This window comes from Ptychodera flava, chromosome 7 (assembly GCF_041260155.1).
Source record: "Ptychodera flava strain L36383 chromosome 7, AS_Pfla_20210202, whole genome shotgun sequence".
Classification (NCBI taxonomy): Eukaryota; Metazoa; Hemichordata; class Enteropneusta; family Ptychoderidae; genus Ptychodera; species Ptychodera flava.
The window spans coordinates 41,307,748-41,322,117 of record NC_091934.1 but is presented as its reverse complement, the minus strand read 5'-3'; the positions used below and the strand labels follow the sequence as shown (position 1 = coordinate 41,322,117).

At 35.7% G+C, this 14,370-nt stretch overlaps 1 protein-coding gene across 1 annotated transcript; it reads right to left on the bottom strand.

Annotated features, from left to right (window-relative positions):
- Positions 1-459: 459 nt before the first annotated feature.
- On the bottom strand, positions 460-11,530 carry LOC139136506 (deoxynucleoside triphosphate triphosphohydrolase SAMHD1-like). The gene is made up of 13 exons (XM_070704230.1): positions 11,426-11,530; positions 9,274-9,434; positions 8,823-9,155; positions 8,095-8,268; positions 7,406-7,453; positions 7,047-7,223; positions 6,532-6,623; positions 6,168-6,224; positions 4,810-5,014; positions 3,937-4,002; positions 3,383-3,484; positions 2,911-3,036; positions 460-600 (listed from the first exon to the last, which is right to left on the bottom strand). Exons 4-13 carry the CDS (start codon positions 8,233-8,235, stop codon positions 460-462), a joined length of 1,155 nt encoding a protein of 384 aa, XP_070560331.1. The 5' UTR covers positions 8,236-8,268; positions 8,823-9,155; positions 9,274-9,434; positions 11,426-11,530.
- Between the last annotated feature and the right edge of the window lie 2,840 nt (positions 11,531-14,370).

The following is a 14,370-nucleotide window of genomic DNA, read 5'->3' as shown; positions in this document are numbered from 1 at the left end:
TTTAATTGACTTTTGAATATTAAACGGTCTGTTTGTACGAATACTGAGCATTTGACGCACACAGCGTTATTCAACGAACCACTATTAACCAGGGTTTCGTTATGGTTAGGTTAAGTAAGAAAGAATAAAGTCAGACCAACTCCCCGCCAAAGAAATCATTTTAGTTAGTATTAAACGGTCTGTGTGTGCCTATTATTCAGACGTGTGTCAACTACTTTTGGTAAAAGTTCACAAAATTCACATAAAAAATTCTATATTTGACAGAAATGTGTTTTGCATGGTAGACTAGGCAAAGAAATTTTGTCCGATTAAACAATAATTGGTTTGCATTGCTAAAGTACCAGTGCTACCAAGATGGAGGGAATTATTCTCTTTCTAAAGCAAAATTATTCCTATATTACTTGCTTGCCCTCTAACATATAACGGGATAAACCGAAATAATGACTTTAGACACTAAATTCAATGTTCGTCTTCTTGTAGCATGGCACGTTTGGTTTCACTTGGACTACCTTCTTCGACACTATCTCTCTTCTCAGATGTCGACGGCGGACATTTAATTTTCTTGGCCTTGCTAACTGAGGGTGTTTCTGGCTCACGTTTCTGAAACGTAATGATAACGAAAATGTCGATAAAAGTAGAAATGTAGGCTTGAAAGGTCTGAAACTAATCCCTTCTAATACCGAACAAAAACAGCTTTCATGTTTAAGTTTCTGAACGACGTCTTAAATTTCATTGCTCGAAAAAGATGGCCAAATGAAATGCAGAAATTTGGAAATATAAACTAAATTAGCTGTTGTGTTCTGGACTAATTTGAAGGCCCCTACTGTAAATAAATGAGCGACCTTTCGGAATGTGATTTTACTAAAAACAACGAATAAAATGTTATGATACCGTTTAGAACTTGGGAATTCGTAAGAGAAACTTTGTACTGACCATTTGAAGCCAAACGTTAGTAATTGTACAACGACACAACTTGAGGATGCAACTGAAATATTACATCTGAAATAGGTTACAAAACTAGAATAGCTGTTCAAATAGGCTAGTCATCAATAAGCTTAACTTTCAAAAAGCGGGTTATTTTCAAGAAGCGTGAGGAAAGGAATTAAAAAAAAATTAACATCAAAACAATCCTGTATCAGATTCAATAATTCAGGATTAAATATCATGTCTAGGAACAAACAAATTTAAGTTGACATTATTTGGATAATTTTGTAAGACCTGATGTTCTTTATTGAATTTGAAATAACTTTTAAAAGTCAATATGACATTTTGTGCTAATTTCAATGAATCGGTATAAGGCCGATGACCTACACATCAGTTTCCAGAAAAGATTATACTCATTGATCTAAGATTACAAAAAAAATGCCTAAGTTATTTAGATATGCAAATTTCAACATGAGGCAAGTCACCTAAAGAAGACTACAAACCTAATCTACAATTTATCAAACAAGTACTTTCAGTTACGATTGTGTCTTTTTACGATGAATATTGTTGGAAAACGAAAAAGATATTTTTTACACCGAGTTCAAAGTATCACTATTCATTCTCGCGACAAACTGATAAATGGCATGGCTAGTGTGTGGTACGACTGATGCGGACAAAGAAGCACGTGAAGATATTGATACATTTGTCTTTGTCCAGGTATGGTAGACAAGCCATCGACCAACGCGAGAAGTTCGGCCAGCTTAGGAAGCGTTCATTTATTACGGCCGGGGGTGGTTCGGCAAAATCCGGGGGAAGGGTTCACCTTAAATTTAACAACTGCAAAAGGGGTTTAGTTTTCAAAACGGCACAGAGGGGGGCTCACTTGATTTTCATAAGTATCAATCCCGTCGAAAAACAGTTTCAGGGTTCAAAATATTCTCTGAAGCCAACAGAGAAGTTGACTGTAAATCTGAATAAAACTATAATTATCGGTCACACATGAACATCTTGCCTTGGCAGCTCTGCGGCTTGTCTTCTTGAAAATCGAGCTCGCTGAGGGCAATGAACAATTCCTATTACTTACTTAGTTATTAGAGACATTAAGTTGTGTAGTTTATATTATATATATATATATATATATATATATATATATATATATATATATATATATATATATATATATATATAGATAGATAGATAGATAGATAGATAGATAGATAGATAGATAGATAGATAGATAGACAGATAGATAGATAGACAGACAGATAGATAGATAGATAGATAGATAGATATATAGATAGATAGTATAGATAGATAGATAGATAGATAGATAGATAGATAGATAGATAGATAGATATATGATCAGTGGGTTAGTGTCAATTCAGGCAATGTATAGTGCTCGATGCGTTTCCGCAGGGCATCGTTATTGCTAGACGTGGAACTTGTCGTGATTACTCTACCGAGGGCTGATGTGCAGTGTCTCGGAAGCTGATAGCAAATTGGGTGGATGAATCTTACTGTTGTAATAAAATAATACAAAAAGACTCCCTAAGTTGGTGAGAATATTGACAATCGACCAATCAGATATAAACTTCCGAGCACGCTGCACATCAGTAGGGTACAGCCTGTTTCATGCGTGTTCAAGTATTAATGAGAAGGAATTTGCTTCTGTGTCTACATTTCGAAAGAAATTCTGTACGTTTGTTTAGCAGTGTTGACTTGTCTGAGTGGATAATGTGAAATTTCTCCGAGATGCAGAGGTTACAGAATTTTGTATTTTATATATATATATATATATATATATATATATATATATATATATATATATATATATATATGTGTGTGTGTATATATATATATATATATAATACAAAACTCTGTAACCTCTGCATCTCGAAGATATATATATATATATATATATATATATATATATATATATATATATATATATATATATATATATATATATATATATATATATCTTACGGGTATCCAGGTTTGATGTTGAGCCCATTCATCGACACATTTAGAGGCCACTTCCTTTTTGTCGGAGTCTTTGACATAAATAAAGAGTTGACGTTCTTGGAAAGTCTTGGGAAGCAGATGAGACACCTTGAGAAATAGTGTAAGGGTGACCAGGTTTAGCCGGTTAATAATTGTCATGTATCAAAAAAATGAATTAAATCAGTTACTGTAACATGCAGACAATATCTGATACTTGATATTATGCCTCATTTATGAATTGCTTAAAGTTGTGAAATCCAGATCAATGTAGATACAGGAATGATCCGTTAGCTAAATATACAGACATATATGCAATAATTACGACTTAGAATGCACACACAAACTGGAAACCACCACTGTGAATTGTCTTAGCTTTCTAAAATGAAAATGAACAAAGTAGTAATAACAGGTATGCTTTAACTTTTACAAAAAAGAGTGACATGAATGACTGTACCTCATCCTGTGGAATTGGTCTAGGTTCTGGATCTCTTTTGCTGTAGAACAGAACTTTGTCAACAGGATTTTTGGCACCCATCCCATAGTCAAGAGTTACAATCTGTATAGTAGTAAGCAAAATTGATGTTGTGAATGAAAGTATGAAATTAAGAACGTTTTGACAACATTTAAAATCTAAATTCACTTCTATGGTCTGTTTGGTATGTTTCAAGAGCTGCCACGAAATATAGAAATAGTCATAGGACGAATATATAATTTGAACGTTATCTATCACAATATTTCATTTTCATACCGACTGCATCTGGCTAGATTTTGTTTGACTTGATGCCAGAATCTACGTAATTAAAGTTCTACAGTAAGAAATTATGCAAAAAAGGTCTGTCGAACTATAACAGACAAGATGTAGAGATAGCTTATCTAAACGCTTACATACTGATTAATAGACTTTTTGAGTTCTTTCCACAAGAAAGAGATACGACGTGATCGTTTTGCAAATGGTCTATTGCTTTCCTGTTTGTTTTATCTCAGCTGTGCAATTATCCAGTAGCCTACCTTAAAACACATATCGTCAAGTTTTAAGCTCTTATCTTGTTTTACAATATCTTCAAGTTTCACATCCTGAGTAGGAAAGGCAATGAACAATTAAAGTATGATAAAGAGTTTATTCACATTTAATTTCAAATAAAGTAATTTCATAATGAAAATATCCTGATTCAATAAGCTAAACGTAAAAAGTAATGTTGCTTCATCTTATTCAAACGTTTGCTTCCTGACGCTTAACTGTTTGAGCCGAATGTATGTATATTAATGTAAATTTAATTTGAAATTTACATAATGTGGCTGCAGAATTTTGATTTGATTTTAGTGTCAAAAGACATCAGGTAGACATGCGGCTCATTTTATAGTTCAAGACGTTCCGATAAATCTATGGTAGAAGTGTTGTTTTGCATCACGATCCAAGACGAAAGTGAAGGATGAAATACCTTGACAGCGTTCTCACTTATTTCTAACATTGTTAAATGCTTTTTTGTTTGTTTTTGTTTTTGTTTCTCTGACTTGTACAATAATAAGCAATTGCGAGTAAATTAACTGTATATTCTTTTGACGAATACTGCGACTAGGCAGCCAGTTTTTTCATATTCTTCAATGTCAATAGATTGAATTAAACTATATAATATGCTTTCCATGTCAACTTGTCATGCATACGATAAGGCAATTTACAATAAATTCCTTGTTTATATCTTTACCTTCATTTTCATTGAAACTTATCTCAGTAGCAAATTTTGTTTTTCGAAGATGACCGTAGAAGCGAGGTACTGGGACTTGAAGTTTTTAGCGGTGGATAAATGACCGTTTTGTTCTCACACTCTTCAAAATTGGTTTTTGTTTGGTGTTTGTTATCTTAGAATACACTACATAGCTTACATTTTCGGCGACCTTCGCATCTTTCTCTAACTTTATCCTTCTAATTAGCTTGTACAGTTCTCGTTTTTGAATCCGTTCGAGTAGTGTTCTTGCTTTGGTGAGTTTAACATTTCCATGTGAACGACGTATTACACCTAAGATGGTATCGTCCAACATTCGGTAAGCCTCCATATCTTTCAGAATCATAAGCATATCAAACTTCTCTCTAGAAATGAACGGAAATTAGTAATTATGAATAATGGTTCAGTAATCTCCATTACCACTCGTGATGCATGATTTAAATAGATACATTTAAAGATTACCGTAATTACGTAATGTTCCAGGGGACGATTATCACGGAGTATAGTTTTTAATTGCTGGAGGCTATTTCGATACCACGCTGGCTAAGAGCATTATCGAGTACCCTCTATGATCCTGTTAGGTCAAGCAAAACTTCCATGATCGTCTTTTATTGTCATCAATTTTGGATATTTGGATAAATTGGTACGGCTTTCTAAATGTTATTTTGAAGATAAGATTTGCACACATCTTCCTTACCCTATGTAATAGCTCTAACATCAGTAGTATTTATTTCAAATACGAGCTCTGTATTTACAGCTTTGAATACAAAGACATCATGACAACATTCCTTTTGTGATCACACTTCTGTGATTACACTTATAATTCTGTAAATTCGATGAGATTCGAACTCTCAACGTGTGACACCAAGTCACCTAGCGAACTTAGACGTCACAGTCAAACCACTCGGCTAAATTCCCACCCTATAGGTAGTATGCGCCTCGTAATTGACTTAAACATCGGCTTGAGAAATCTTTCAGTAATTCATTTCCAAATTCAAGAATAGAAATCGGAGGTCACAATTTTTGTACATGTACTAGAGATATAAATTACCAAAGATTTTTCGATATTTGAAATTCAAAATGGCCGCCATCCGTGTGTTAACTCTATGGAGAAAAGTAACATTTTCGATTTCCAAAAGACTGAAGTGGTGAAAGTGAAAGTTATTTTTCTTGAAGAGCTTCAAGGTAACCCCCCCCCCCCGAAAGTGATACAACAGAAAAGAATTGTTAAAAATGTTTTGAGTCGAAATACCTGTCCCCGAGGTGCATTCTACCTTAAAAAGAAGTATATTACCAGCTATTTTAGTAATTATTTTTCTGACTGCGACCCCAACACACGCTGTAGAGTTCATGAAACATCCGCAAACGCACTCGCTATGAGTACCGCTCACAAACTATTTATCAAAGCAATGAACAATGAAAACATTGATTATAATAAAAGTTGGACAGCACTATGTAGAGCCAGGTTTTAGAAGATTTCTTTCGAAAAATAATCAGAAAATAAAAAATGGAACTTACCCATTTGGCTTTGTCAGTGTTAGGTAGGGAGCAGCTTCTACAAGCGCATCACAAATCCTTGAAATTGTAAATAATGTAAAAGTTTTATTTTAGTCAGATTTTCATCTTAGCATTTAAAATATATAATAGCTTATTTTAACTTTGAAAGTTTTTTAACGAGATCTCGCAAAATAATCCGATTGCCAAGTCGTGTTAAGGCATCTGAAATAAGAATATCACAAAAAGCTGTGCTTTAAGTTGCCCTTGAAGCTGATTTGATTTGAACTAAATGCGCCTTGCAATTGACATAAGGTGTTCCTTACGCGAATATCAAATACCTTTACATTGGTAAGTTTACGGAACTTTGAGCACGTAAAGACTCCACATAATATTAACTGCTACAGTAACTGGATGAAAACATGCCATACGATAGAGACGATATCTTGTGTGGAACATCTCGTATGCACTGTGTGCTTCCTGTTAAACAATATGATTTTAACAATAATAAGGGAACAAAACAATTTATAACTGTTTTGGCATTTCAGTAGTATAGAAACGAGTCACTCTATGGTCTGCCTAAACTCCAGAGTCAACAAGGTGCGTTAATGGATAAGCAGGAGTAATGAAACAAACAATACATAAGCACGATGACAATGTACTGACAAAGCTATCAACGAAAATATTCGACCCTTCTATCAGAAGAAGCGTTACTGTACGATTTAAATAAGAAGACATGACGGTGTACGATTTAAATAAGAAGACATGACGGTTTATTGGATAATGTTCGCTACCAGAAACAACTAATGAATTTTGCTTCCAATAATTACATTTACTTTATCATAAAACCAGGGTTAATCCTTTCTTCGTTATTTTTCAAACGGCAACAAAGTTATACTCAACCTTATCTCTGTAGCATATTTCTTTCATTCGTTCGCCCTTCCGTGGAACTTGCAATACACGTGCAAACTTGATGAATCGATCATGCAGGAAATTGGATGACACACCTAGATGATAGCTGTCCCTTGCAAAATAGTCCCACTTATCAACGTCGATCTGATTCGCTTTATTCGACACAATCTATATTGTATAAGGGATAATCTCATGTTATCTTAATACGCATGCATGTACTCACAACAAGTGATCTGCAGCACATCAATACCAGCTGATTTTGCTACATCTGATTTGTAAGTGGATAGTATTGTATTTGCGTAGGATCTATTTACGAAAATCTACTCATCTGTAATCGGTTCGGAACTCACCTCGTATAGGAACTGTCGATTTGGCTGGATCGCGGTGTAGGCTTCAGCCTGTAAAACAAATGTAAAATTATCATTAATTAGCTGAACATATATCGACGAGAGGTTGGCACTGTTAATAGAATCTAGTATACTAGATACTTGAAAATGTGTCTGTTAATGCCGAAATAATTGAATCAACAAAGACATTTGTTTGAAGGTCGTGCTCAAAGCATCCAGAAAACGACTTGACCCATATGAGTTAATGAAACTAGATTAAAGATGACTAATTTATAACGTTATAAACACCGACTCAATTCTAATATTGAAGTGCTCCTTGGATAGAATGATCTAAAAGCTAACACTAATAGATTTCTACCTTATTTTATAAGGTTGCTAGCAATGGTGATAATTATTTACAGTTTAGTTAAAAGACTAACTGAGCTTACGCAAGGAAACCAAGATACAGATCTGCAAGCGAAACTTTAGTTCTCATCGGTGAAAAAAATCTTTTTACAAATCTCAGAGATTAATTACCAAATTTTTTCTTGAGTTGTACTGTACTTTTGAACGCAAGTCTGCGTAATGTACAATTTTGTTAATATTACGTTTGCGCCAATCTCGTCAAACAATTTCGAATTTTCTACCAGTTTTTTAAGGGTGCGAAAGAGTCCATAAGTGGGTGTTGTACATTGGTGACCAAACGAGCTTACCTTTTTGTATTCTCTCTCCTCATTGTTGTCGCTTCTGACAAGTGGTCCGTATATCATTTCTTTTATCAAATGAAAGTCATGACCATTCATCTCGTAGCCAAAAGTCCTGAACACACCTCTGAAATTGTACTTATCAACCATTTCATCAAATATTTTGATGGATCCAAGTTCATGCTGAATTGAAATAATTTCACATTAGAAGATTACAATAGAAGATTACAATTAAATTTTTCCAAATTAGAAAGCGGCATTATAATTTGGTCGACCTAGTTTATAGGCTATGGAATTTTGGACTCAAAAATGTTGACAGAAAGCCGTAAACTGTCGTTTCTTTATTCATCTCAGAACTTTGCAAATGTTTCCGATAAATTTATTTACCTTAAGTTATTTAGCTGAAGAACAAATACAGCCAAGACTCAGATTACAGAATGATAATAACTGGGTTATTTTACCTACATGATGCATAAAACATTTTGACTAATCATAGTCTAATCTTGGATTAAGAATATCTTGTGAGAGTGAAAAAAAACTTGTTTGCTCTGTCGCTTTTAGCGTTGCAGTGGTATTTCATTACCGGGCATGTTTTGCTGAAAACGAAGGTTTACAACTCAGCTGCGGTAAATTAAATAGTAGCCTGTCGATCATTGGTTATCGGTAATTTTGAAAGTGAATCCAAAATCACAAGGAAAACAAGTATTTTTCCACACTTAATAAGACTTCTTACTTACAGACCAATCTTCGTATCCAAGAGGTTTGTATCGTGGAAGAAACTGATCATCAAATAGATGTGAAAATGGACCATGGCCTGAAGAGATACATAAAATTTACCGGTGCTACGACTTAGTGTAAAACAACATGTAATTTTAAAAAGCCATTAAAGAATTTCCAAAAGTGTTGAACTCTCAAAACCAAAATAAAAACGTTTCACAGCTAGCCACTTGCCCAAATCATGACACAGTGCCGCCAATCCAATGCATAACTCCTCTTCCTTTGTTATTCCCAGACTTTCTTGATATTTTTCTTTTAAATGCCTGACCATCCTCAAGGCTAAGTAGCATGTGCTGTAAAACGAAATAATACAGAAAACGAATAACCATGAGCTAACGGCAAAGGGTTTTAAGCTTGATACTTTGGTATTAAAAAAGCCACATTACCAATACTATGAAAGTAATGTGTTACCCTATACTGTGCTCAAATCGTGTGTGGACAGCACCCGGATATACAAAGCTGACTGTTCCTAGCTGTTTTATTTCCCTCAAACGTTGGAACTCTGGCTTGTCGATAATGACCATGTACACAGGATCTAGCTCAACGGTTCCGTGAATTGGGTCTTGAAATACCTGTTAGGGAATGAACATGACAGTTGTAATGAATATACGTCAAAGACGCTTGACGCTAAAATGATTATATCTATATGATATCAAATCAATTCCAGCAATCGTTATCCTTCAAATATTGTTTGTTCTCCTTTGTATAACATTGTCGTTCTTTTATTTGTATGAACGAAATGTAGGATCCATACATGTCCATGGCCCATGCATCACTATACACTGTACAAGAGAAGAACAATGAATGGTTGACGTTACGTATTCTGTGTGACCTTCATCAATACCATTATTAGAACTATGCAATTCCTTTTGTCATCTTCCTATAAACTGTTTTGGCCACAAGTTCATCGTCAAGCAAGTTTTCTCTTTCTGAAAGCGCCATTGTTATTCAGGCATAGGTTACTTGAATTAATCTACTTATAAAAGCTTCATCTCCATACCAAAGATGTTAAACGGTTTGCAATACTGTATCTTAGTTTTGAATCATTTATAAGTTTTATAAGTCGATTTTGGGATAAACGTGGTCATTAAGGAGCCGTAATTATTTATAGCCTGGGAATCAGAGGAATGTGAGGGGCTCACTCAAAAAATTGAAAACTTTTAGGGGGGTTGCTCAAAATGTGGACAGAAAGAAGGGGGTTACACGATTTTTTTGTGCAAAATCAGTTGAAACACCTCTCAGATTGCACCATTTCACACATGAATTTCCCAAATTTCAAATTTTTTGTGCAAGAGGGGGGACACCCCTTCTCGTGATCTCCCCTTTGGGTGTTCTGACAGTTTTACCAGTAAAAGACAAATTGAAAACACCTCTCAGATTGCACCAGACCGCATCGTTGCATAAATCAGTTTCTCAATTTTTCACAGGATCTAGGACAAAACTTAACTGTTGTGAATTCATCCTTTATTATCACAGAATATAAATTTTAATTGACTTCAGTTCAGTAACAATTTGACATAAAAAGGTCACATATTTCCAATACCTGTATATTCTTTGGTCTTCCATCTCTGGCAAACTGAGAACTGTTTTTTACAAAATGTATTGTCATATTTCAGTATTTGAATATTGTGACTCAAACACTGATCATGCAAAAATGCAATAAAGCTATCTGATTTCCATGTCATTTTCAAACAGTTTTACCGAGTGCAAAGTAAATTGAAACACCTCTCAGATTGCACCGTTACACGCATCAATTTCTAAAAATGTTCAATACGAGAGGGTATCCCCTCTCGTGCTCTCTCCCTTGGGGTATTCTAACAGTTTTACTTAGTGAAAAAACAAATTAAAAACACTTCTCAGATTGCACGATACTGCTGCAACATTGCACATATCAATTTCTCAAACTTTCAAAGCAAGATAGAGGACAGCCTCCTCTGACACTTTTCCTCTAAGCCTCTCGCATGTTCTCCGCCATGTACTTTCGAATTCTCCCCAGTCAGATATCCTAGTGAAAACCCTGTCATGATACCCATCCAAATTAAACAATATTATGTTTATATCTACATTTTGTTGCCACTTTGAATTTCTTTTTGTTGCTTTTACCCTTTTCAATCGTCATGAGACAACCAACGATAATCTAGCACGTTACACCGGGATTTGAAAGGTCTTTACCTGTTGCTGTTCATGTATTTTGTAAATTTTACAAATATTGGTATTCAACTTTTCTAAGTTGGGGAGGGGGGCAGTCAAAATTTCTTAGTTACAGAGGGGTTAATCAAATTCATTATTGTTGACAAGGGGTTACTCGAAATTTCGAAGTTTCCGCTGAAATTTCTCCGACCCTCCCCAGGCCGTATATAATGACGGCTACCTTAGGTCGTCTTTTCTTTTGGATTCTTCCCTGAAAAGGTAACTGTCACAGGACAAGCATGGGGGGCGGGAGGACAAGGACAACAAATGTTTCCCTGTCTGGCTAATTTTTAACAAAGCTCATATGTAGAAATAGGTTTGTCTGTAGATTCCACACTTGGCAAAAATATGCTTTTATGGAGATTTTGGATACCTTTGGTTCTCTGCTCACAAATTCTTTCAGGTTCTCACCACTGGTGGTACGAGGGGTCATTGACTGACCATCCATTGTATGTGCTCCTCACGTGAGAACGACTGACCTAAAAAGTGAAAGAGAAAACAATATGTGCATGTATAGTAATTTAAAATGATTGCTACGACTTGGTAGCTATTATATAATATTGCCTGAATACATGGGTTTATGTGCCCAAGAGCAGGTGACAATTTGCCCGACGCCAGGAGGGCAAATTGTCTCCTGCCGCGAGGACACATAGACCTTTATTACATGCCTCGACGTGAATGCAAATCAGTGCATTGATTTGAATAGGAACATCCGGGATGTTAGCGGGCCGGTGAACGATGTACTGACCGGTTTCCATGGTTACCCGGGCCAGTGAAGCCTTTCGATGTTTTCGACGTCAAAGTAGGCGCTTAACGCTAGATGTAAAATATCCATGCGCGCACTGCTATTTTGACTTTCGTTAAAATCTGTTTGGTGCTGGTCGATAATGGTAAAATTGTTTCACAATGCCCTGCTTGTAACTAAATGTCATATAGCATTAACTGTGAAGAGGCATGTAATAAAAATATTATTGCCTGAATACATGGGTTTATGTGCCCTTGCAGCAGGAGACAATTTGCCCTCCTGGCGTCGGGCAAATTGTCACCTGCTCTCGGGCACCTAAACCCATGTATTCAGCCAATAATATATAATATATTTAGGCAATAATATTTTCATTACATGCGCTTCACAATTTATGCTATATGACATTTAGTTACATGCAGGGCATTTTCAAACAACTTTACCATAATGGACCAGCATCAAACACATTTTAATTAAAGTCAAAATAGCAGTGCGCGCATGAATATTTTACATTTAGCGTTAAGCGTCTACTTTGACGTCGAGAACGTCGAAGGGCTTCAGTGGACGGGTAACCATGGAACCGGTCTGTACATCGTTCACCGGCCCGCTAACTCCCCAGATGTTCTTATTAAATCATTGTAAGTTGGTGTGATGTAGCTGTAAGAAATTAGTTTTGCTGTGCCTTGTCTGTTAAGGTGCAGACGCAAAGAAATAGTGATTTTAAGGACGATTCTGTTAACCCCTAACGTCTTGGACGCCATCTTGGATGTTGTTTACTCCAGCGAAAACACAGGCCTAATGTGAACTGGAAAGAGTGTAGAGTTTATGCTGTCAGTTTATGCTACGTTCCGACGTTCTGATACGTAGACTATAGATCGTTGGAATGTAGCATTACTCACAGCATAAACTACACTCTTTAAAACTACCAAATTCACATAACGCCTGTGAGTGAAAACAGCATGAATGAGAACTCGCGGGGACAGAAAAAGTTCTTGTCAAAGGTTCTGCTGGAACTTTTTGTTCGACAGCTTTTAGTGTTTTGAAGTGGTTAAATTGTCACTGTTTAACAATGATATATTTCGCAAGCGTTAGCGGATAGGGGTAAAGACAGCCCTCTCATTTTCTCAATATTATAATAAGTTGTAGCTCTGAAAAAGTTCTCTCGAATTTTCACTTGGGAGGGGCTGAAACGACTACCTCACGGCGACTTTCTGATATAAGAAAGTAAGGGTCATGTGTATGTCTCGCTTGATCAAAACATTGTTGTACTGTGAACACCTGTCTCTCAAATGAATCAAGGGCATCAATGATACCAATGGGAGGAAAATATTGAGTACATATTGCCGGTAGACTGCATGCTAAGATCAATAAGATTCAAATTGAATGGATTTATTTCTTGATTTTTCTTCTTGCGACTCTAAATTGTATAGGAATGTCATCACTTTCTCAGGGTATTTTTGAGGTCAGCATTCTTGGACTGATCAGCTGTTAATGCATAGTGAGGAAAAGGATGCTGAAAATAACTTTTAACTGTAAACATGCCTTCGCAATTCTTACATGAGAAGGCTTGTTTCAGCTGTGATCCAGCACGATTAACAAGGCAATGTAGTTTAGAGTGAACACAGCAATTAACTGCTTGGTTTTCAGGTTAGACATTCATCAGTTATGAATTGTGGCTGAGTTGTTAGCATTATTTGTAGAGTGTAATTATAAGGTACTTGTACTTCATTCATGAGATTTTTCGTGTCATTAATATAAAAGCTTGTTATTTGTTCTGTTATAGTATTTATAAACATGGGAAGAACGAATTATTTGAGAATGCACTTGCCAAGAAACAGGTGAGCCAATACAAACATTTGTTAAGTCAAAGAGAAACTCAGAGCAATGATTTCAATCTCAAAGGACAGAAATGTAACAATTATATTGTGTTTGACTGAATTATGACATCCTTAAACGATATGGAAAGATTGACACCATCAGGGGTATGAAAAATAGAATTGTGGGCCATTACACTGTTTAGGTTCATCACTTGGTGTGGACAAAAATAATCTCGCTCCAAATTGGGGCTGTTATAACCTACAGAACAGACAGATACTTTTTTCTTAAAGAACAAGATGCTTCGCAAAACCCTGCTGAGTGAAATAGTTCCCGATTATGTTGCGTAAGAGCTTCTGCGCTACCAAAACGATTGAGAAGCGAAGCGTCAGATCCAAAATTGCTGCAGTGCTTTACCTTGGAATAGTTAGTAATTCAATACCGAATTTAGATTACGTCCTAGTGTTCAGTATCATTATACTCAATTTTTTTTCTTTGAATTTCTTTTGTATTCCATTTGATTGTGCTAATTTTTGAAGATTGTTCAATGAGTCCGGCTCTGTCTACTAGGTTATAAATTTTCCTCGGGATCTGAACTTCATTATTCTACTTTGCATGTGGTCAATTAGGACACAAAATTCCAAGTGATATTCACTAAATACCTACGTCTTCAAGCACACATTCGTCTCCAAATGACTTTTTGAAATTGTTGCCAGTTATTACTATACTGAGCATGCTGAGTGTCTCGTACGTCTCTTGGG

Bases quoted from the DNA above. Each gene is read 5' to 3' on its own strand.
- LOC139136506 (XM_070704230.1), bottom strand. From the start codon at position 8,235: ATGGTTGATAAGTACAATTTCAGAGGTGTGTTCAGGACTTTTGGCTAC. The intron at 6,624-7,046 runs GTTGAGTATAAC...ATTGTTTAACAG, and splicing joins AAATATGCTACAGAGATAAG to GAAGCACACAGTGCATACGA. The intron at 5,015-6,167 runs GTAAGTTCCATT...GTTCATTTCTAG, and splicing joins ACACTGACAAAGCCAAATGG to AGAGAAGTTTGATATGCTTA.